General features: G+C 42.4%; 1 protein-coding gene across 1 annotated transcript; it reads right to left on the bottom strand.

The window, feature by feature from the left end:
- Positions 1-677: 677 nt before the first annotated feature.
- Positions 678-21846, bottom strand: ATP6V1G3 (ATPase H+ transporting V1 subunit G3). Its single transcript, XM_085601447.1, has 3 exons — positions 21697-21846; positions 7487-7587; positions 678-1190 (listed from the first exon to the last, which is right to left on the bottom strand). The coding sequence occupies exons 1-3, from the start codon at positions 21776-21778 to the stop codon at positions 1017-1019; spliced, it is 357 nt and encodes a 118-aa protein (XP_085457573.1). The 5' UTR covers positions 21779-21846; the 3' UTR covers positions 678-1016.
- Positions 21847-23018: the final 1172 nt, after the last annotated feature.

Raw genomic sequence — 23018 nt, forward strand, 5'->3', positions numbered from 1 at the left:
CAAGCCCACCGATAGAAAACGTTTTTTCCAGTTCCGTATAGGAACGTTACCGACCAAAACTTTCACCAAAACCTGGCACCATTCTCAAGATCGTAAATGCCCATTCTGTCAGAGTATGGATGAAACAATCCCTCAGATATTATTTGTATGCCCAGCATATAGTTCTCTACGGAGCAAATGGTTCAAATCAATTTGTCTGAACTTGGGTACTAGGTCAAGTGCTACTGCCCTGTGAATATTGAAGACCAGCACACAAGAGACAATTGTGATTGCTATAGCAAAGTTTTTAGGCTGGGTGTGGAGAATAAGATGCAAGATTGAAAGCAAGCAGACTGCGACAGTGCTTAGTTAGACACTGTCTTCTGCTTAGCTCTCCAGCCCGCTTATTTATTATACTTCTTAACCAATATTGGGAACTGCTGGCATAGAATATTACATGAATTGTTATTAGCCTGCACAGATTTTATTTTTTTATTGTAAAAAAGTGTGTATAAGCTTTTTTAATTGATATATAAATTGCTTGTTTTTTTAATATGTTTTATCATATTTCTATGTATAGTCCTTGTTGAGAGCTGGATTTTACACTTGTCTTCTTTGGTGATGTTAAATATTTATTGTCTTTTATGCTCAGTGCGGTCGAAATAAAGACTAATAATAAAAAAGAAAAAGAATTGCAATGAATATAAACTCTGTACATTTAGTTAAAAAGTTATCTTCAAGTAGAACATTTTTACATGTAGGCAATCTGACAAGAAAAAAATGATAGCCATCTTTCATTTTCACATTCATTAATACATTTATGACGAATACATTTTAAAATAACAATTATATGTTTGCTGTATCAGTACCGCTGTTTGTAATGCAAAAACTGTAATTAAACATAATAGTAGGACTTGGCATTAAAGTTATTTTAGAATTATTAGAAAAAGAAGAAAATCAAATGCGCTAGAAAGAAGTAGTGATGGCAGGACAGCACAAAGAACAGCTTCCGGTCTTGCAAGGTGACTGGGCGGAGCTTATACACTGCCCCTGTAGTTTATATGGATTTCCGGTTTGATGTCCTGGATCAGGCCCAAGAGGTCGGCAATCACACTCTCGTGCCGTTGTGCGTAGCTGCTGTTGTGGCTCTGGATCTTTGTGGCTGTCTGCTCGTCAATTTTGACTGCGAGGTTCCCCTGAGAGCCCAAGATCTGGGAAAAGGCCATGGAAAGAGAAACAACAAAAACACTTGAGATCAAGTTGGTGTTTACTGTAAGCTAAATGCTCTCGTTTCAAATATAAATATGATTCATACCGCCTAGAGGCACCCAAGACAAAAAATAGGTGGCACTGAACATGCTGTTTTTCTTTTTTTGTTAGGGCATAAAGTGAACACATTACTAGGAGATCCAGGAAATATTTTAAAAATGTAAGAAAGCCATATATGAATGTTTAAATGTGCATGAATGTTTAAATAAAAAAGACACATCATGTATTTCACTGGAACCATGATTATGTGTCGTTCTGGAAAATTGATCACGGATTAAGTGAAGACTAAGGTATTTTTTTGGTGCAGATTTATAGAGCGCGAACTGGACCCGAATGTATTGGAGCACTTTACATGAGCACCAGTTAAGTTACACAAGGACACATTCATTATTATTTTTTGTTTGGTAGACACGGAGAGATTAAGTGATTTGCCCAGAATCACAGGATGTTGAGCCTACGCCAAGACTCGAACCTTGGTTTCCAGCACCAAAATCGGCAGTCTAGCTGTAAGTCTACATCCTCTGCCCAAGGAGAGGTCATCTTTGGTCTCCATACATACTTAACTGAAACATACGATACATTTAAGATGAGAACATTTAGTGATATCCTCTCGTAATTATCATTCGGTTACTTAGCACTACAACCAATTGGGGCATCCAAAAGCTTATGATCAAAAGTCAAGAATCAAATGAATATGGACAGGTGACATTTGGACCTTGGTTGAACTCCCAACAAGTCCTGCACACTTAAAGATTCTGATAGATTGCTACACAGCTTAGACGCCTGGTAACCAAAGATCTGCCGTGTGCTCTGGACTACTGCGATCGCGGTGTTTCAGTTATTAATGAGGCACTGGACGGAGGAGTTGTAATCTCAAATACAACTTTGGCCTTTTCTGGAGGTATCATGCTGCATTTCAGCACAGTGTCTTGTGTGTGATCCTTAAAGTCTCCAACTGAAATCTAGTCTTGACTGTAAACCGGACTAGCCGTTAGTGGGCTGGTGAAATAGGCTCACTTCACAGTGCATCTTGTGTATCTCTATCGTGTTGTCGTGTTCTACAAGAGCCAGGACTTGTACGGCTGCTTTTCAGTCGCATCTACTGCAATGTAATTATTGATATCTAAAGCTGCTATTGCCCTTGCAATTACAGCTCTGGGTTCCCCTGACAAATTAAGGCAGAGGTACCTTTTTAAGTTGATTATGCAATAAAACGGTTGAATAAAGGGCACCTGGGCAAGTGGGAATCAAAAACAATTCCCGGTGATTTAGTCGTCTTCTACAGGGATATTGTTCAGCAGAAGGAAGAGGAGGCTATTATAAGATTTTGTGATAATGGGAAACATACTGAGAGACATTGGCTGTAAGAACTCAATTTTTTATTAATTCAAGGCCAGCTATGTTGCTCGTAATCCTCACAAATGTCTAGAATATTGGCTTGATCATTATAAAAATTGTTAGAAAGCTTAACATTCTGAGTGAAATCTGTGATCAAATTCATTGAAAAAGCTTTATTCATACTTCAAAAGTGAGACCATAAAAGTACACAGTAAAAACAGTCATTCATTTGATAATATACAGTCCTTAAAGTTATAAACTATTTTACACAATACTTGAATCATAATATCACATTTCTGGGTTCTCCTACACCCATGATCCATGCCCCTTAAATTCAATACATTAACAGTAGACAATGCATCATTAAAACACAAGGCATATTAAAAATTCGATCTAATGATATACCACTCATAACGTATTTACAATGGACGAATAGCGAGTAAGAACAATAGGACAAAGACCTCATACAACGGGTCCGCTATGCTGTATTGGACCATCAAGAGCTGAACCCTAGGCCTAGAGTTTCAATTCCTCGCCCCTATTCATACCATTTTCTCAACTTCAAAGATGATACCAGAAAACCGGAAAAAGCAAAAGATAATCAAACATCTGGAAGTAACTGGAGAAATCTAAGGGCAGGCCTAACAAGTACAAAATTCAAAGATTTCAACAAAGGCAGCAGAAATATCTTACAGAGAGCATCATAAAAAAACACACAAAAAAACAAATAGACGAAATCCTGGGCCACAAAATGATCACACGTGCAGACACCAGTCTGTCTATTCCCTTTATTAGGTGGGGTAGAGCCAGCAGCAGATGAATTTGGTGGAACTGAAATTTGTTGAGGAGAAATCGGTGGTGCCCGTTATGTAGATTCAACATATAGAGTTCAATGGTATTCTCCGTTAATAACTGCGCATGGGCACACACTGAAGATTTTTCAAGTTCCTGACCCTCTCTCATTACTTCCTGCCAAAGTGGAAAACTCTTTCGCATCCAGAGAATATCAGCCTTCATAATGTTCATAGGTGAATCAAACATAGCTTCTCTTACCAGTTTAGCGAAGGTGTCCCTTGTGTAGGATTACCATTTAATTGATCGTCAATCCTTGAGCTTCATGCAGTCCTTGATTATCTCCCTGTTAAAGTGTCTATCAGGACGTATCCAAATAGAGAGCCACTTAAGCAGGGGGTGCAATGCAATGATTTCCGAAAGATAGGGCCTACCCGACTCCTTGTGAACCATAAATGCAGAGGTGGATACCAGAACTGTCAGGAAATCTGTGCAATTTCGGAAGTAAAAGTCAAGACTATCAAAGAATTGATGGAGAGGTTAAATGTCAATGTTCAATAGTGTTAGAAATTGGGTTTCTGGTTTACAGAGTTAGGCATTCTGTCCAAGCAGGAACCACAATCCTAGTCAGGGTAAGTGTTTTACACACTAAAAGTTTACCTATGCTCACCCTTTGGTAGCTTGGCATAGAGCAGTCAGGCTAAAGTAAATAGTCAATGAATGTGTAAAGTATTGGGGCCCGATTCACAGAACTAACTTAAGACAAAATCCTAAACTTACTACCATTTTGGTATTCACAGAAGGCACTTACTCATTTTGGTATTCACAGAAGGCACTTACTCATTTCGGTATTCACAGAAGTTAGGAGTCCTAACTTTAGGACTCCGAAATGCCTTCTGTGAATACCGAAAGTCTTAAAATTAGGATTTTTCTCAGTTTAGGAGTAGTAAAGTTAGGACTCCTAACTTTACTACTCCTAAAATGAGAAAACTCCTAACTTTACGACTTTAGGTGTTCACAGAAGGCATTTAGGAGTCCTAAAGTTAGGAGTCCTAACTTTACTACTCCTAAACTGAGAAAAATCCTAATTTTAAGACTTTCGGTATTCACAGAAGGCATTTAGGACTCCTAAAGTTAGGAGTCCTAACTGTACTACTACTAAACTGAGAAAAATCCTAATTTTAAGACTTTCGGTATTCACAGAAGGCATTTAGGAGTCCTAAAGTTAGGAGTCCTAACTTTACTACTACTAAACTGAGAAAAATCCTAATTTTAAGACTTTCGGTATTCACAGAAGGCATTTAGGAGTACTAAAGTTAGGAGTCCTAACTGTACTACTACTAAACTGAGAAAAATCCTAATTTTAAGACTTTCGGTATTCACAGAAGGCATTTAGGAGTCCTAAAGTTAGGACTCCTAACTTCTGTGAATACCGAAATGAGTAAGTGCCATCTGTGAATACCAAAATGAGTAAGTGCCTTCTGTGAATACAAAAATGGTAGTAAGTTTAGGATTTTGTCTTAAGTTAGTTCTGTGAATCGGGCCCTTGGTGCACACACACATGGTAACACAGTGAAAACACCGCAAAAGTCCTCAACACCAGTTTAAAACAATAGCCAATATTCATCTGCCTAACACATGACTAAAACAACAAAAATCCAACATGCAGAAGTCAAATTATGAATCTTGCAAGATTAAATGAAAATGCAGTGCTTAGAAGTCAATAGCTCCAACTGGGGCATTCTGGTCACACTTTACTGGGGCAAATCCAAAAGTTCAGTCTGACCGCGATGGAGCGCGACCTGGATATAGGAGTCATGCAGACCCACTGACAGTACCTTGGATGCGTCGAATCTCAGGACGATGCATTGAAAAATGCATGCTGTTGGAGGCGATGCATCGGTTCCGAAGTCAGGCAACGTCGATCCGTCAAGTCAGGAGTGCACGTCGGGTCAAGGTGTGGATGTCAATCTGCTGGACTATAGGTGATGGGTTGGTGTTAAGCCTCACAGGGCCAGGAATGCATTGGGGATGCGGTGGCCAAGACTGCCTCAGCATTTGTGATTTAGAGGCGCTGCAACAGTAATTCAAGGCTGCATTGTAAGTCGAGGTTGTTGCTTCACGCAGTTGGTGAGTGGTGTCCACGACTTCGGTGTAGGCAGTGGCTATATGTTGAGATTGCAGATAAATGCGCTGGTTCAGATCGACGCTTTGGTGTTAATGCATTGGTTTCTTGGGTTGCAACACCAAACACTTGCTTCCAAGGGCCCAGGACTGGATTAGGCACCACTTGGCATACTAGGACTTACAGCGAAGTAGCCCAGAAGCTGGTAGCAAGATGCAGGCAAAGTCTTTGAAATCCCTGAGACTTCAGAAACAGGAGGCAATCCCAACAAGCCAATGGAGAACCTTTAGAGTTGTGGGATGTAGAGAGTCAAGTCCAGTCCTCTCACTCCTGGGCAAGAAGCAGCAGGCCAACACAGCAAAGCAAGCAGCAAAGTGGCAGTCCCTCCTGGCAGCACAACAGCTCTTCCTGTTAGAATGTCCTCAGTTCCAGAAGTGTTCTGAGTATATGATGGCAGTAAGAACAATGCACCCTGCCCATGGGAAAAGTAGGTTAACTTGTCAGGTCAACAAGGCAGTTTAAAACTGCACGCACAGGCTCTGCAGTGGCAGGCTTGAGACATGTTTGAAGGGATACTCTTGTGGATTGCACAATCAGTGCTGCAGGCCCACTAGTAACATTTGATTTACAGGCCCTGGCCACAAGTAGTGCACTGTACTAGGGCATTTTTAACCCCTTCAGCGCAGCGCGGATTACCGCGCCGTGCTGAGGGTTATGTGCGCGGGCGGGGCCATGACGGAGCAGTTCCGTCATGCGCACAGCGTAACTGACGCGCATGATGGAACCGCTCCGTCACTCACATCAAAGGGGTTACGAGAGACAACATTAAATCTTGTTGTATACCTGCTATATTGTTGTGGTACTGGATTTGGCTTCTAGCATGATTGAGGGGTGACCTTTGAGTACATATGCGATTGAATTGCTCTCATGGGTGAAACAAAATTTCAGTGTTTGCAATTCAGACTATTCCAGCCCCCAAAGCTATAAGAATGGCTTGGGCGGGAGGTATTAGTTGCTGTTAATGTATATTGGATTAATAAACAACTGTTGTTATGTTCATCTCTAAACGACACAAACTGTGCCACCACGTAGCAAAGCTCTTAAGTGCTGGTGTTGACAATTAAGGGCCGGCGCCGAGCACCGTAAACCACCGACTATAATTAAACACAGGTTTCACCCAGATAAGGGCTCATCAGCCTGCTGTTACTGCCATAGACATTCCAAAGCATGTGGCTAAGAAAGTATTGAATATGAACAGCATCTGTCAAGTCCCAAACACCTCCTATGATTCCATGGCAACACAAAAATTTGCAACTTTGGGGCATATTTACAAGCCCCTATCGCCACCACGACGTCACTTTTCACAACGCTGTGATGGCGATAGGGGCTTCGTCTTATTTACAAGGCAGCAATAAGCCACTTAACGCTGCCTCGTAAACAAGGCACCCTTTCACGCTATACTTAGCATGAAAGGGGAGGGCAATGGGTGTTGCGATGGGCCTTACACCGCAACACACATTGATATTGACATTGCCTCATATTTACAAGGGTGGTGTAAATATGGGGCAGTGCCAAAATTAAGGATAAATGTATAATTTCGTAATGAGGATAAATGTTTAATTTCTCCTTGTTTTTGCTGTTTCCATGTGTGCTGCGTTGCGCACCACACATGGAAACCGCAAAACACCATTGATTGTTTATGTGCAGATAGGTGTCCCTTCCTGCACATAAACAATTATTTAAAAAATTATGTTTTGCAACTTCTATGTGTGCTGCATGAAGTTACATAACACCAATTAAAGATTGTTTATGTGCAGGAAGGGACACCTTCCTGCACATAAACAGTCTTTCCCTGCAAAGCAGACATTCCTGATTGCATAAGGTGCTGCAGTGTACCAGCATCCATGTTACATTTATAGGGTAGGGAAAGTTGAAAGGCACTGTGGACGCATTTCACAATATGAGTAACTCTGCACCACTTACAGATGACTGAATTCGCCTGAAATCATTCTCACGCTGCAGTTTGTACTGGTCAATCTCTGCTATGGCTTCTTCTTTTGCTTGCCTCAGCCTCTTCCCTTTCCCTAAAGAGAGAAAAAAAGGCAAAGTATAACATATTTTATTCTTATTATGCAACCATTCAAACATATGAAGGGGCAATAATAGTGGTACAAACTCAAATTATAATACGTTAAACAAATCAAATTTATGATATTTTTTGTAAAGAAACATAAATACCTGAATTTCTCTGAGACTAACCCATGTTCAACTCATGATTTCCTGTCTACTAAAAAAGCAGTGCGTGGTCAAATGATCCATCACTGAAATCCTGGAGGAAACACAGAATAAGTTTTCCACCTGCACGTTGGACATCTGGAAATGGATGGCAAGGGGGAAAGACAGAAATTCTGTTTTATGCCACTGATAATTCTAAAGGGGACTCCAATTGGTGTCCAGAGGTATTTGGAACCTTACATTCTCCAGTCATCTGTGTCAGAAATGTAGGGGTACTCTTTGATACTGACGCGTCTTTTGCCGCCCACATTATCACACTAGCCTCAAAATGTTTCATGATGCTGTGAGCCATCTGAAAAATTCTTCCTTATTTGCCCATTTCGGACAGGAAAACTACCATCTTGGTACTTAGCACCTTAGGCATTGACTCAGTGGAGTAACAAAACTTGAGGGGGGCCCCTGCAAAATACATGGCGGGGTCCCCCTCCGGAGTCAGTCAGGAGCTCCAAAGCCAGGGCACTGTGCTGAGGGGGGGCCCTGGAGTGTGGGCCCCCCTCAGCACAGTGGAGGCACGTGATGCGGCTACTCGGCAGGATTCACTACTGCCTCTGTGTCTAAATCCTTAACTTCCAGACGGGAACATTTAACTTAACCCGCCCGTGACATCCTGATTAGCGTGACAGACTCCACACGATATCGGCATCGAATTCTACTTGATGGGCCCTCCTCCACATTGAATTGAGCACAACCAGGACTAACTCTAGTTTCTGTTAGGCTGCCATCCCTCTCCCCCACGTCAGTCCTGATGAAGACCCGCCTTGACAATTCAATTTCGCGCATATAGGGTTGAAATGTCGACGATACTTCCTGGTCAGTACAAGGCCACGCTCAAAAAATACTGAAAGTGAATAGAGCAGCAGGGCCATTGTGTTTCTCTATACCCTGGCCGCTTTCAAACCTGTATATATTTTTTACCTTGTACATATCACACACTTATTGTATCACTAAGCACAAGATGTCACTTCATCACAATTCACCTTAAATTTTCACCTTGTTGGCAGCAATGTACACAACAAAATTCCTCAAATGTGGGCATATATAAATGATTTAATTTATATAAAATATCTCAAATACCCAACAAAAACTTTTTTCTTTATGTTTATTGGGTGTTCCTTGCAAAACGCTTTCACATTCAACTGTGTATAAAATGAATTGTCCTCAAATTGAATTGTATGTATAAGAAATATTTTGTTCATACCCGATAGAACCATTGTACTTTTTGCATCATATTCCCCACAGCAGAAACGCCGTCCTTAAGGGATTTTGAGGCCATTCCGTATTACAATGATGGCGGTCGGAGTTTAGACCAGCCGGGGGATCGGATGCAGTTCCGACTGACTCAAGGAGTCGGCCTCCTTGAGCCCGTCGGAACTGCGTCTGATCCCCCATCGGGTTTAAACTCTGACTTACTTCATTGTAATACAGTGGTTGGACTTTAAACCTACCATGTCGCTCGGAAAGCCTCCGACCAGAGGTTGGTGGCTTTCCGACCGACATCGTAATCAGGCCCTATATTTTTGTCAGAAGAAATTTAGGCCACAATATTCTAGCACCATACCTCCATTGGTTCAGATATATTGATTATTTCAATTGATCAGTTTTATAATGTCCAAGTGAGTCAAAGTGAGTCAGTGATGACAAAGATGTATTCTTTTTGAGTGGTAGTGCAAAGAGTTAATCAATGAGCTATAAAGTGCATGCTTTTAATTGTAATTGTATTTATGTACCGCTTACTACCACTGACCAGGTGTTGACGGGTGGTTTATGTAAAAAGAATTGCATTACTAACAGTCTGGGTATTACTATAATCTATATTTTGGAAGTACCATTGTATCTTAAATCTTTTTGTGCATTTTGTAGCAGTCTATCTTAACCTGTGTGTAATGCCAATTTAAAATAATGACTTACATATTCACAGTGCTTTCTATCACAGGCTGTGATCTCGTAGCACTAAAACTACACGTTACTATTCTTCACTGCACCAAGATTTAATTCTGTGGCTCTGTGGTTAAACACAGACCTCTGCAGCCCAGTAACTAATAGAGGTTTCATAATGTACATCAGTGCATTTCCCACTGAGTAACAACTTTATTAATTTACTTTTCATTTAAGCTGGTTATTATTTTATATGTAGCTACCCAACGGTGAAAGACCAAAAAAATGTACAGAATCTAATTTTTTGTTCGCCAAACCTTTGACCCCGTTCCCACGCTCACTGACTGCGCCCTATTGCATGCAGCATCACAGTTACCATACATACATTTCTTAATGCACTTCGACTGCTGCTTATATAAAACACAGCGTAAAAGAACCTTGTTTTAAGACCCTCAAAACTGGGACGATAATGTATGTGTTTTTGACTGAAATAGTATTTAAAACTCCTAGGTGAATTCGGACTGACACCTTTTCCGACTGAAATCATTTTTTAGAGGGGATTAACACCCCCCAACCACCAAGGCAGGACTGGGAACCCAAAGCAGCCGTGGCAATTTTCACGAATAAGCCTGGGTGGCTTTTAGTATTGGGGGCCGATATTGAGACACAGCTGCAAAACCGGCCCCCAGTGACAAAAGCGGCGCCCACCTTTAGAGCCTCCAGGGGAAATGCCCGATATGGCAGTCCGGCCCTGCCAACCACCCCCCTGAAACTACGCCCTACCCTCATTCCTCTAGGCCCCGGTGTCACGACACCTTCTGCACTATTGATAGCAACATCCCGACATATTGGCCAATTATACAAATGGAAAACGAAAACATGTATGTTCAAGCCTGCTTCCTGTGACGTGATGCTGCTCGTTAAATCACAAACGAGTATTTTTATTAACCATATTACTGATACAAAATTCCAGTTAGTTCGAAAAGTGTTTCCCGTTTGCCATGCTCCTGGACACGGGGGCTAGAGAAAGTTACTGTGGACACACTGCAGTGGGTTTTGTTTATTTCTCTCGACGCTGTTCCAGAACAGGACGGGCTGGTCTCGGCTACTGGAAACAGACGCCGAGCGCGCGGGGCCACTGAGATCTGGGATGAACCAGCTCTCGGTTGGATCTCGCGAGAGATGCACGCGGAAAGGAAGGGTGACTGCTTTTCAAAGTCTGTTTTGTATACAAGTGCCAACGGTGACTTTCAGTTGACCTTTAAAACAAAGGCTGTAAATATAACACATGTGAAGCAAATCTGCAAGTAAGGAAAATCAGGCGCTAAAAGATTACCCTGCACAAGGTGGTGTTATAAGGCTGAAGAGGCCAATGAAAATGATAAAACCCTTGTCACAGAGGTTGAAGAAAAGAGGAACGATATGGAGAACATCAAAAGTGAAGTTTGTACACAGCTCCGGGAACTGATTTATCAGTGTGATCTAACTCTTAAAGCTGTAAGATTTTTTTTCTAAGTATTTGCACTCCAAAGTGTAAAACAATTGAGCAAATCTAAATTTATAGACTTTAAATATTGATCAAAGGGAGTGCAGTGTGAATCTTTGAAAACAGGTGATGTGAAGGTGGTTATTGGACTGATGCAAGCTACCTATTTACAAGAAAAACTTAAATTATTGTTATACTCCAAAGTCTACATAATAAAAGCATTCACCTCTCCCCAAAATGTACTGCACATGACCGCAGACAGCGCCATATGCCATCAGATATTGCAATATGGGTTGACATCAGATAATGACAGTACTAGTACCCTTATTGAGACTTTCTTTATAGGGCATAGTGATGTACACTGTGACCATAACTTCTATGGACCGCACACAGGTTATGACCCGTCGCTACGCATTATTGTTGATATATATATAGATCTTCGCTTTGACCAAGCCCTATATAAACTGCATACAGGGGCATACAGGGCACCTTTATACTGGATATCTAGCTATTTACCTTTTGCAGAGCTGTGAACTTGCTTCCTACATAGTCATATGGCACCCTGGGCAGTATCTTGTTTGCTAGACTCATGCTTGTGCACCCTGTGCATGCTGCATAAATTGGGAGAAGATAAAACATATGTCCTTTCAGGCGACCAGTGTAATGACCACCCTCTCCATATAAGCTCATCTCTGAACTGTCTGACCTTGGGGTGACTCAAAATATAGGTGTTTTCTTATACAGACTTAAATCCACCCCTTAACCATAATAAATTCACTTGAACTACTCATACATCTGTGTATATATTTGCTAAGCTGTACTTGTTCGCGCTGTACAAAACCGTTAAAATAAATAAATAAATATTTTACTATATTCTTACTGATGTAACCTATATTTTTTTTATGTGTCTTGATGTCACCTATACTTGCCCTGTAAAGCGCTCTAATCCCCGCAAGGGTCTTGTTTGTGCTATACAAAACCGTCTAAATAAATAAATAAATAAAATCAACCTTTGTACATCATAATAATAGAATTATTGTTTTATGTAGCGCTCCACAGCCTAGGTTTTCAGCCTCTAAACACTGTGAAAGCAGGTGTTACTGTTACCCAGTATAATGGCACTCTAATCAGAGATCAAACACTTTCACTGAAATACCATATATAGCTAGAATCAGTGCAAATGAAAATCATATTGATATTTCTTATATCAACGGCAAAAATAATGAGAAAAGAACACTAACATACACTCGCAATTTGTATTTTCAAAATCCCTGGATGTTTGGAAAGCAAACAAACTGTAATATCTAGGGTCCTTGTTCCCCTCACACACATCTATCTTCAGGTGCAATATGGGACCTCCCCTCAGCCCCCAACCCACAAGAGTCTCTCAACAAACATTCTGTATCCTCAGGCCTGTGCAACATTTTTGTTCCGCTCACAAAATGTATAAAATTCGTAAATGCTGCATTACTTGAAATTAGCAAAATGCCACAAATTTAATATCATGGGAAATTTTGTAAAAATAAGTTCTGAGGGAGACTTACTCGCAGAAGATAGTTTGTGGGAGCATAAAAGGTCTCACATTGGTCATTTTGTCAACTAAGCAGTCCCCTTGTGAATATCCCACATTACACTTGAATGAATGGTTTGTCCTTGCATTCCACTTTCTCGCAAGATCCAAAAGAAATGTAGTTTTGCAAAATGTTGTGTGATTTCATGCTATTTTCACAAAATCTAAACAAACCTTTGCAATTTGGCACGTGCCTACTCATGATGTGAGGGTATCTGAATCCTCACACACCTTTCCTTGGGCCTTCCTTCGCAAGTTTGATCACCAAATAGCGCATGTTTCATTCATTTATATGGGACTATGAGAGACTTGTGATGGGCTACTTCTATGAAAATAATCTATGTTAATAGCTGCTGTTGCCCCCTGTTTAACATGCCCTATCTCATCTCTGTGATCCTTTCATCATATTCCTGGAGATTCAACAATCTGTCCTGCAAAGAAGGACTGTCCTCAAGCATAGCTGCTAAGTTATCCCATGTCATGCATGGCATTTTAGGCAAGTCCTGGCTTTTTCATAAAACAAGTTCAATGCTTAAACTTTTATGTTTGTGCATACAATTTTAAATTCAAAACTACAAGTCCCAGAATGCAAATGTGTTTGACTAAAAAAAAGTATGTCTGGCTGCAGGGTCAACACCATGGGGGGAAAAATCAAAAGCATAGAAGGGAACAAGAATGAATATATGCCCCCACCCCGATTTTATTTCACACACAATAGCTGTTTGCCATGTATTTTCTGGCTAGAATGCTTACATTTCTTGAGTTTATGTGTGAGGAGCTGATCCAGTGCAGGTTTTTTAATGCTCTGGTGCTTGGAGTCCGGGTTATTCAATGATAAAATTAACACTACGCGTATCAGAGGACACAAACAGGCCATGCTTCTATTGCTGGTACTCAAACTGCAAATCCAACGGTTTCACAGCTCCTAAGTTTCCTAGGTCCATGCTTAAGTAGTTCATCCAGTCTAGGGTATGTTCTTTCCATTCTTGATTTGTAGTCCTTTTTATTCCATCACACAATCACGAATACAAGTCCCATAATGCAAAAAATTTGAGATCTGCTGATTGTCTAGCTCATGATCCGCATCTGCCAAAGAGGATCTCTCTGTGGCCATTTCACAGGGGTCAGGGCAAACATGAGTTACTTACCCCGCATACGATGTGGGCCTATTGTACCCTTCGCTTACGTGATATTTAAAAGTATATTGTAAACATACATATTGGTGGGTCAAGCTGGATCAACTAGAGACGTTCTTGCCTTTGACATGTACCCTGACCTACAGATCACAAGTTCAAGACAGTGCAAGGACAAGGCAGATTGTCATCCCTGGAGCACCCATTTATTTGGCACTTGTTTCACAAATTAAATAAAACACTTAGAAGTAGTGAAAATTAGCTTTAACCGCTATATAAAATCAAGTTATCGCAATCTTCCTAACCCAAGGTATCGTGATTTATGCCATGCATATCTCAAGCGTAACAGGTATAGCAAAATGTAACATTCCCCCCAAAACATAACCATAATTTCCCCAGTGAGCTACTTTTCCCCTTCACTTCTTCTTACCACTCTATGCAAAAAACTGATAGATTTGTACAGGTCACAGCACTATCTGCCTAACGTAAGCCAAGTAAACTGGGCAGTAAGCAAGCTGATTAGGCATGTGTACTAGTGTGCCAAAATAAATAGGCAAATTCCTGCTCTGTTGCCTACAGCCCTTTGGGGAGTAGAGTAGGGAAAGGTAATATTTCTATGTGTTTTATGTGACTGTGCAAGATTGAAGTATGGAATATTGAGGATGGAATATCAAGGTCACTCAACATTGTGACCAAAGAATCGAGGACCAAAAAGTCGAGGAGATAAGTGCACAGAGGGAGGTATGGATTTACTATTCTTAACTCCACATCTATGTACCTTGAATATTTGTATATCGTCATGGTATGTAAATGTGGAGTTAACAATAGAAAATATATACTTACCTGTTGACATTTTGGTCTTGGAAACTCTGGTCATGCTATTGTGTGGCCTCAATAGTTCCTTCTCAATATTCTAAAACCCCACCACAGTGCAAGATGTTAGTGTTTCAGTGGGTATGACGCCGGAGCAGTTGGCTGCATGAAAATAGTGTGCAAGGCACGCCCTTGCACAAAAAAAGCATGTGAGATACGCGCTCATTGTATTTTCAAACAGTTCTGAAGTCTCTGGCTTAGTTTAGGTTTCACATCATTATTATCAGTTTAATACCCAAATATAGCAATTACCAACAGAAAGATGACCAGTTTGCCTTTCCGAAGGGTCTTCCATGAAGCAGCAACATGTGTTGCCGCATTTTTAGTAACTGTTAAACCTGGCACCATTGGCGTGGGACTCCCTTCCATTGTTTTGCTGTTGCCTCCTGTGTTTTTGCTATGTTTTTGCTGGTCTAGATGCTTTGGACACTTTGCCACAGCTATTTAGTGCCAAAGTGCAAGTGCTCCCTATTGTAACTTGTTGTAATGGATTAGTGACTCCATGATTGGCTTATTTGATTTACTTGTCAGACCCAAGTACAGTGCACCATGTGTGCCCAGGGCCTGTTAATCAAATGCTGCTGGTGGGCTTGCAGCACTGATTGTGCCACCTACAGAAGCAGCTTGTAAACTATGGCTCAGGCCTGCCATTGCAGTGCCTGTGTGCAGTCTGGGACTGCCACGTTGACTTGGCAAGTGCATCCACTTGCCATGTCCCTAAACCTTCCCTTTTTTACATATTAGTCACCCCTAAGGTAGGCCCAAGGGCAGGGTGCATTGTATGTGAAAGGTAGGACATGCCCTGATGTGTGTGGCATGTCCTGATAGTGAATTACAGCCAATTTTGTGTTTCACTATTGCATGGCTACCTGTTCCCATAGGCCAGAATGGGCAGTTTGATTATAACATCTTATAACTCTAACTGACCGAGGGAACAAGGTAGAAATTCGAGTTTAGTATGCCTTAACTCCAAATGTTAAAATACATCTTTTAGTAAGGACGATTTTTACATTCTGTGTTTGAAAATACCACTTTTAGATGGTAGGTATTTTCTTGCCTTACCATCCAGCATGTCTCTGCTGGGTTAGTGCATTCCATCTCTGGTTTGTGAGTGACAGGGGACTAGAGAGGGCCTTGGCTCCAGCAGTCTGATGGGTCAGGGCTGGACTGAATAGGACCTGCATTGAATAGAGAGTGGGGGGGGGGAGATTTCCTTTCACTGACCTGAGCCCTCATAGAATATAGAGTAGGGGGAGGAGAATTCCTTTCAGCTACCTGGGCCAGGTCTGCTCTCAAACAATGCTGTCTCCACCTCCTGCCAGGAAGCTGCACCAGAAAGGATAGAACTGTTTTTGGCTGGGCACAGACACCCTCTGCCTTCAGAGACAAAGGATTTTGCAGTATAAATATTGGGGCCCAGACTCCCAAACTTTAGATCACTTCTGGGAATCAAGACGAACCCTTTGCCAAGGAGAAGAACCGGAGAAGCTGAAGGAAGATTACTGCCCCTGTGCTGTTGCTGTTGGGGTTGGCCTGCAGTGGTTACTTTATTGCCAAGGAAAGGAGAAAAGGAACTTTGTGTGAACTTTTTACTATCTTGAGAAAGATCTCCAAGGGTTTCGAAGTCTCAGGGACACAAAGACTTCACCACCAGCTCCCCCTGAATTCCCTTGCTGGGAATTCTACCTACAGTGATGTGCCTGCTGTTATTTAGGCCCTCTGAGAGACTGCGTGTCGCTGGGAGCTGGAAGCGCGACGCATCGAGGAGAAGCGTGTCGCAGGTACAGCAGTTGCCGTTGCATCGCTGAAGAAGCGTGCCGCCGCTGCAACTGTCCGCTGTCGCATCACAGATGAAGCGTGTCGCATCACCGGAGAAGCGTTCAGCCGCCGCAGAGGTCGCCGTCGCATCACCGGAGAATCGTGTTGCAGGGCCTGTTGCGGCTCCAAAGTTCATCGATTTCGCAGCACGGCTGTTGGACGTGCACGCATCGCATCCACATTGTCGCATCACATCAAAGACGCCATTTTAATGCATCTCACCTGATTGTCGCATTGCATCGAGGCGCCATCTTGTCGGAATCGTAACCGGAACGCAGTAAGAAACCGACGCATCACCTCCTCTCCGGTAAGGAACCGATGCATCACCTCCCCCGAAGCAAGGAACCGTCGCATCACCTTCCCTGCGACCCTTTTGTGTGTTTTACGGGACGCATCCAAGGTACTTTGAGAGTACAGTGTCACAGTTACCATCTACATTGAACTAAGATATTTCTACAATTTTAAAGACTTATTTTGATTACAGTATTGTGGATTTTTGTTGTTTGTTCTTGTGTTAAGTCTAGAAAAGATTACTTACTTTGCTAAACTGGTGTGGTGTCCTTTTGTAGTGTTTTCACTGTATTACTGTATGTGTTCACAAATGCTTTACACACTGCCTCTGACATAAGCCTGTCTGCTCGTGCCAAGCTACCAAGGGGGTGAGCAGGGGTTATTTTAGGAGTGTAGCCCCCTTACCCTGACTAGAAGCAAGGGTCCCTATTTGGACAAAGGTGCAAACCATTGCCAACTAGATTCCCCACATTTCTAAAAGTAACCTTTAATTTGTTTGAGCAAGAAACAAACAATTTTGTTAAAATCGGCAGATTTATCAGGAGATGATAGCTAATGTGGAAAATGCAGCAAATACAGAATTATGCAGAAAATGCCACAAGTGGAAAATTGCATAATTCCAGCGTCCCTGCCTGTAGCTTTAGGATGCTCCAGCAAGCAGAGGGAGGTTGGGGCTGGGGTAGGTAAATTCTGATCCAGGTTGACTCCCCACCCATCCTGCTGAAGACAGCCAAAGGAAAAACTCAGCATCCAAAAGATCACCACAGGTACCATACTGAACCAGTTCAGTCCATGGACACCTCCACAGAAGATCACTAAATGGACCACCTCGCCCAAAAATAGAGAAGGGACAGGTATTTGGCAGGTGTACAATATGTACAAATAGTAGAGATAACATAACACAACATACATTTGGGAACAGTTCCCAAACGAAATTTTTGCATCAATTACCAGCAGATGAATTTGGTAAGTGCCTCATAATAATGCGAGTATAGACCAGAACACAGCCCACAACTGGTCTCCACCGCCAAGAACAGCAGTGTGATGGACACAAGGAGACTCTTAGTGTTAATGTTGCTTCTGGTCTCAGACATTTACACTTGGGGGAAAAAATCATCCCCTTAAGCAAGGCCATCCTGGTCCTATCCATCAAATTCACAATGACATCATTTTTCTGTAATGCTGATCAACGGGGCCTCAGATCCACTTCACAGCGCTAGACTGTATATATTCAGGGTCTTGTGTACATGGAGACAGTGATTGGCGCTATCTAGACAAGATGGGCTGTGAACATTGGTACAATCCTCTGTCCTTATCTCTGCCAGTGACTGCCCAAAAGTATGACAGGCACATGGGGTCAGCGTCAGCCGCGGTCGGTAGTAGGAGTTCCTGCAGGGCGGTAACGTGGAGAGGGGGAGGGGCAGGGTGGGGGGTAGTAAACTATGGATTACGGAGGTTTACAGGTAAGTAAACATATAAATTAATAAAACGAATTTCGTTGCATACACTGCATCGCATTTGGGGATGCAGTGCACGCAACGAAATTCGTTTTATTAATTTATATGTTTACTTACCTGTAAACCTCCGTAATCCATAGTTTACTACCCCCCACCCTGCCCCTCCCCCTCCCGACGTCACCGCCCTGCAGGAACTCCTACTACCGACCGCGGCTGGTCAGCGTGGGTACCTAGAACTTGGGATAAGGGTTTCCAAAGGAGTTTATGCAGGGTTCCCTACCTTGGTGTGCATGTGGGTCTACACTTTAAGGGGTTTAAGGACATTGGAGGACTGCAAAAAAGATGACGTTGTTCTGGGAATGCAACATGCAGCTTAAGAGAAGTAGCATAGCCCTTGCCTACAAGCAATAATTTTTTAATCCACTCATTTTTACCACTAACAAGCAACAAAAAATTAGGAAAAATGTATTTTAAATAGTAAACGCACAAGGAATTGAGGGGCATATTATCAAGACAGAAGAGAAAATTATCCTTCACATCTAACATGGGCTTCAATTGGAATTCCATAGAGCATATTATCAAGCCCATTATCACCGTTTTAGCGGCAGTTTTCTGACGCTAAAGAGGCGATAATTTTATCGCCTGTCTTGATAATATGCCCCTGTATTCTTCACTCCATATCCCGTTATTGCTCAGCACCTTAACTGGCTCTAAATAATATTTCTGCTGATTATAGTGCTGCGAAAACTGCCATTTTCGTTGCTGGAACTTAAAAATTAGGCTGAGACAAAAGGAAGGAGGGAGGTAGGTATGCAGAAAGAGATCAGGGAAGGAGAAGAGAGGGAAAGCAGTAGAGAAAGAGAATGGATGGATTGAAAGAGAGTTGTATAGCAAGGAAAGTACAGGAGTTGGGCTGGTTTGACCATTTTTGCCACATCTGCTTTTGCTTCCCCAGTTCCGCCCAAGGACAGAAATAATCCTCTGGGTGGGGCCAAAGCACAATCAACATATACATATTATGTTAAAAAGTTTGTAACAATAGGTCATGCACAGAGCTGCGCTGCCAAGCCAGTCCTAATGAAGGAGAGGAAAGCTTGGTTGGGGCATTTAAATGGCTGTCTTCACTGAGCTAATCAATTGTTCTGATTTAAGCGGATAGAAGGCCTCTTTCTGAGAAGGGGGTGGAAAGGTTTCCTTGATACTTCTTCAGCGGTCCGTCCTCTTCCCTCGGCTGGGAGACAAGCCTCTTTCCCCTTCAGCTTCGGGCAGGACAATGTAAATAAATCATGCATAGGAACGACGTTCCCCACGTTTTCCGCTCACTCCCACTTTTGCTCATGGCGCAGGGCTACCCTCTGCTCCCTTGACGGTGATTACTGGCCTTGTGCTGAGGGATTTCCGACCTGCTTTTGGAACGAAGACAGTAGGAGGGGTAAAGACGCTTTATGGCATGGCCAAAGTGGGCTCCGGCCCACGGGGGCCCAAGCATTTCAGGGCCCCTGATGGAGCCAGCAGGCAGGTACTCTGCCAGTGGGTACATGCACAGTATCAGAAAGAACCGGGCAGATACAGACAGGGGGGCAGATTTACAAGCCCCTTGCGCCACTTTTGCGTCACTTTTAACATGGGAAAAGTGACGCAAAAGTGGCGCAAGGGACTTGTAAATCTGCCCCAGGGTTTTAAGTGGGAAGAAAAAAGTGGAGGGTGGTCCTTGAAAAGGGGGAGGGGCTACATAAACATACACACTAAAATTCGCATAGAGTGCTACCCTATTCACACATTTGTACAGAATTACAACTGCAACTGGAATAGTGACCACTGCTCTTGCGCTCTGCAGAGAGGCCAAGGACTGGATGACCATGTATTCTGAGCACTTTTTTGCCACCCTGAAAAGCACAGAGCCGTGCTTAATGTGCACCAGCACTTAATTGTCAGCACCAGCTCTAGTGACAATCCATCACAGGTTGGCACTGTTTTTTTTAATTTTGAGATGCGCATAACAACCGTGTTTATTAAATCAATATACATTGAAACTGAATAATATCAGACTCTCATGTCATTATTATAGCTTTGCGTGGCCTGAAATAGTCCAAAGTGTCGCACTTGTAGAAGTGTGATGATTAGGTGTTTTGCTGGTACTGTCATTGGGAGCGCCGGCAGGGTGGGGGTGTTGCAGGCTGCAGTGACCTTCCGAGAAGTGCTCTGGCACTTAATGTTTTACAAATTAAGCGCTGGCAATGAGAGAAACTGGCACTGGCTTCTGCCACAACACAATTGTGTCCCTTTATTAACACCTGGATGTGACTCACTTCATAGTATGCAGTAGACACGAGTAATTTGCTGCCTGAATTAAAAACGTAACGAAACATCCTGGAAAAGACAAACACTCGCACGGAATGTAAGATTAAGCAACGCATGTGTAACATAAACTGGTATGACATGGGTTACCATAACATTTTTATACTCATTGTTCAGAAAGCGATCAGTATTTTACATGAAAAGTTTAAGGACATGCATACAGGGCCAAAACGGGACCCGTTTCACTTCCCATTGTAAATTACAACCGGGTCTGAGACCCGGCCCACTTAAAGCCCTATATTCAGACCACCTTGCGGGTTGGGACACATTTTCCACCTCCCTCCTGAACTGCGGTGACCCTTCATGCTTTCCGAAACGTGTGAGCGCCCCAAGGTCCAAGGTACGACCCTCGTCACACAAGGCTCGTTGTGTCACAGCAATTATGTGCCCGTACCACAAACATACATTTAAGCATCTTTGGGTGAAATTCCCGGGTGCTGCTTACAGTATAAAATATTTGACATGGTATGGAATTGTCTGCACAGAACCTCCAATTTGCCTGCATTCTGTCCTCATACATACAGTGCTTAATTTGTAAACAAAGAAGTGCCGGGGCCCTCGTCAGAAGGGCACTGCCGCCTGCACCAACCATGCTGACAATGACACTACCAGCATAATTGCTAACCATCACACTCCTACAAGTGTGACAATTATGACTATTCCAGGCCCCTAAAGCTATAAGAATGGCTTGGGCAGCAGTTATCAGTTATTTTTAATATATATTAAATTAATAAACAACTGTTGTTATGCTTATCTCCTAATTAAATTAACAATGCCACCAGGTGGGAGACTGTATAAGTGCCGGTGTATACATTAAATGCTGGTGCCGAGCACCGGAAACCACCGGCTCAAATTAAGCACGGCATATATAGTGTATAGCTAGAGTTTGCCATCATTCCACTACTTCAAGGCACTGTGAGACACTTTAGACATACAGATATGAAATTGAAAACCACTGCAGTAAACCGAGTTCTAAGGATAAGGATTTAATGCAAAAATCGAACGAATGCTCGTTTTTTTTTTTAAATACCACTTACGTTTTTTGGCCTCTTCTAGTTTGTCTTTGGCGCGTTTCTCAGCCTGCAAAAGCTGCTGGATGCCCTGGGATTGACTTGTCATTTTGCTTCTCAGGTGTGGGTTCCCCACAGAGTCTCGAGGACACTTTTATACTGTTTCACAATCCTACATCTCTCTGCCTTTGCTGTGCCAACAATAGGCCTGTGCAGAGCTCACCCAAACTGCTCTGGACCAGCAAGCCCCGCCCACTGTACTCCAAGTCGCGTCAACAGGAGAATTGAACCCATAACAAGGGCGTTCTTTACTAGTTTGTACACGAGCAGTGCTTTCATGTCACCCACTCTTTCTCGAGAGGAGTCTTGTCTGCTGTTTGTGTGAATGTTCACGTACAGATGCGCTCATGAAACTTTCCCGGAAGTTTTACCGCCACAAACACTTTTTATTTATTCATCATCTTCATCTGCACTTTGTATGCCCCAGAAATGGATTTCATGCAGCATCAAAAATAAGAAGGCATTTCCTCGGGGTCAGTGCTGGAATTAGACAAAAATGTACTCCAGAAACCAATAAATGGGGTCAAGGTGTGGCATAGGAAAGGAGGTTGGAGTCACGACGGGCAGAGCTTGAAAAGCAGAGCCGCATAGTCAACCTATACATACGTTTTAAAACAAAAAAAACATAGAGCAAAGAAATTGACAGTAGTGTCATATGTGAAGGTAAACCTGTTCTAGCTTACTTAATTGGCCTAAAAAGGCTGCAAATATTCTACAGGGCGAAGACACCTGCTGCAGAGATCTTTATGTGGCTAGCAATTTTGATGGGATTGCAATACTGATAAAATAACTCTAGTGATTAATGCTGTTCTTGGACAGTTCTATATTTTGTTCAGTCACAGTTTTGACTCAAAGTAGCTGGTTAATGTGCCTGCCGCAAAGCACATTGTGTAACAGGCAGATCACAGATTTGTATTTTATGTAGATGGGTGTGCTACTGCTTTTGACACTGCAATCATTTCTTACTTCCAGTTCATAAGTTGCAATCCTTCTAACATAACACATTGATCTATTTACCAGCATCAAGGAGCTGTATGCAAGCTGTAAATCATGGGGTTATGTACTTATTGTATTCTTACTCAATCTGTTGTTACACTAAGATTGCAAAGAATGAATCCTTTGGGAAGTAATACAGTCTTTTTAGTACAGACAACCACAATCACTGTACTTCACTGTGTATCTTGACTTTATGTTTCTCCCGACCATTCACTCTTAACATATAGGGGGCCTATTATGATCTCGGTTGGACAGCCTCCGACCTGAGATGGGAGGCTTTCCGACCGCGATCG

Source organism: Triturus cristatus, chromosome 4_2 (assembly GCF_964204655.1).
Source record: "Triturus cristatus chromosome 4_2, aTriCri1.1, whole genome shotgun sequence".
In the NCBI taxonomy this organism is placed as follows: Eukaryota; Metazoa; Chordata; class Amphibia; order Caudata; family Salamandridae; genus Triturus; species Triturus cristatus.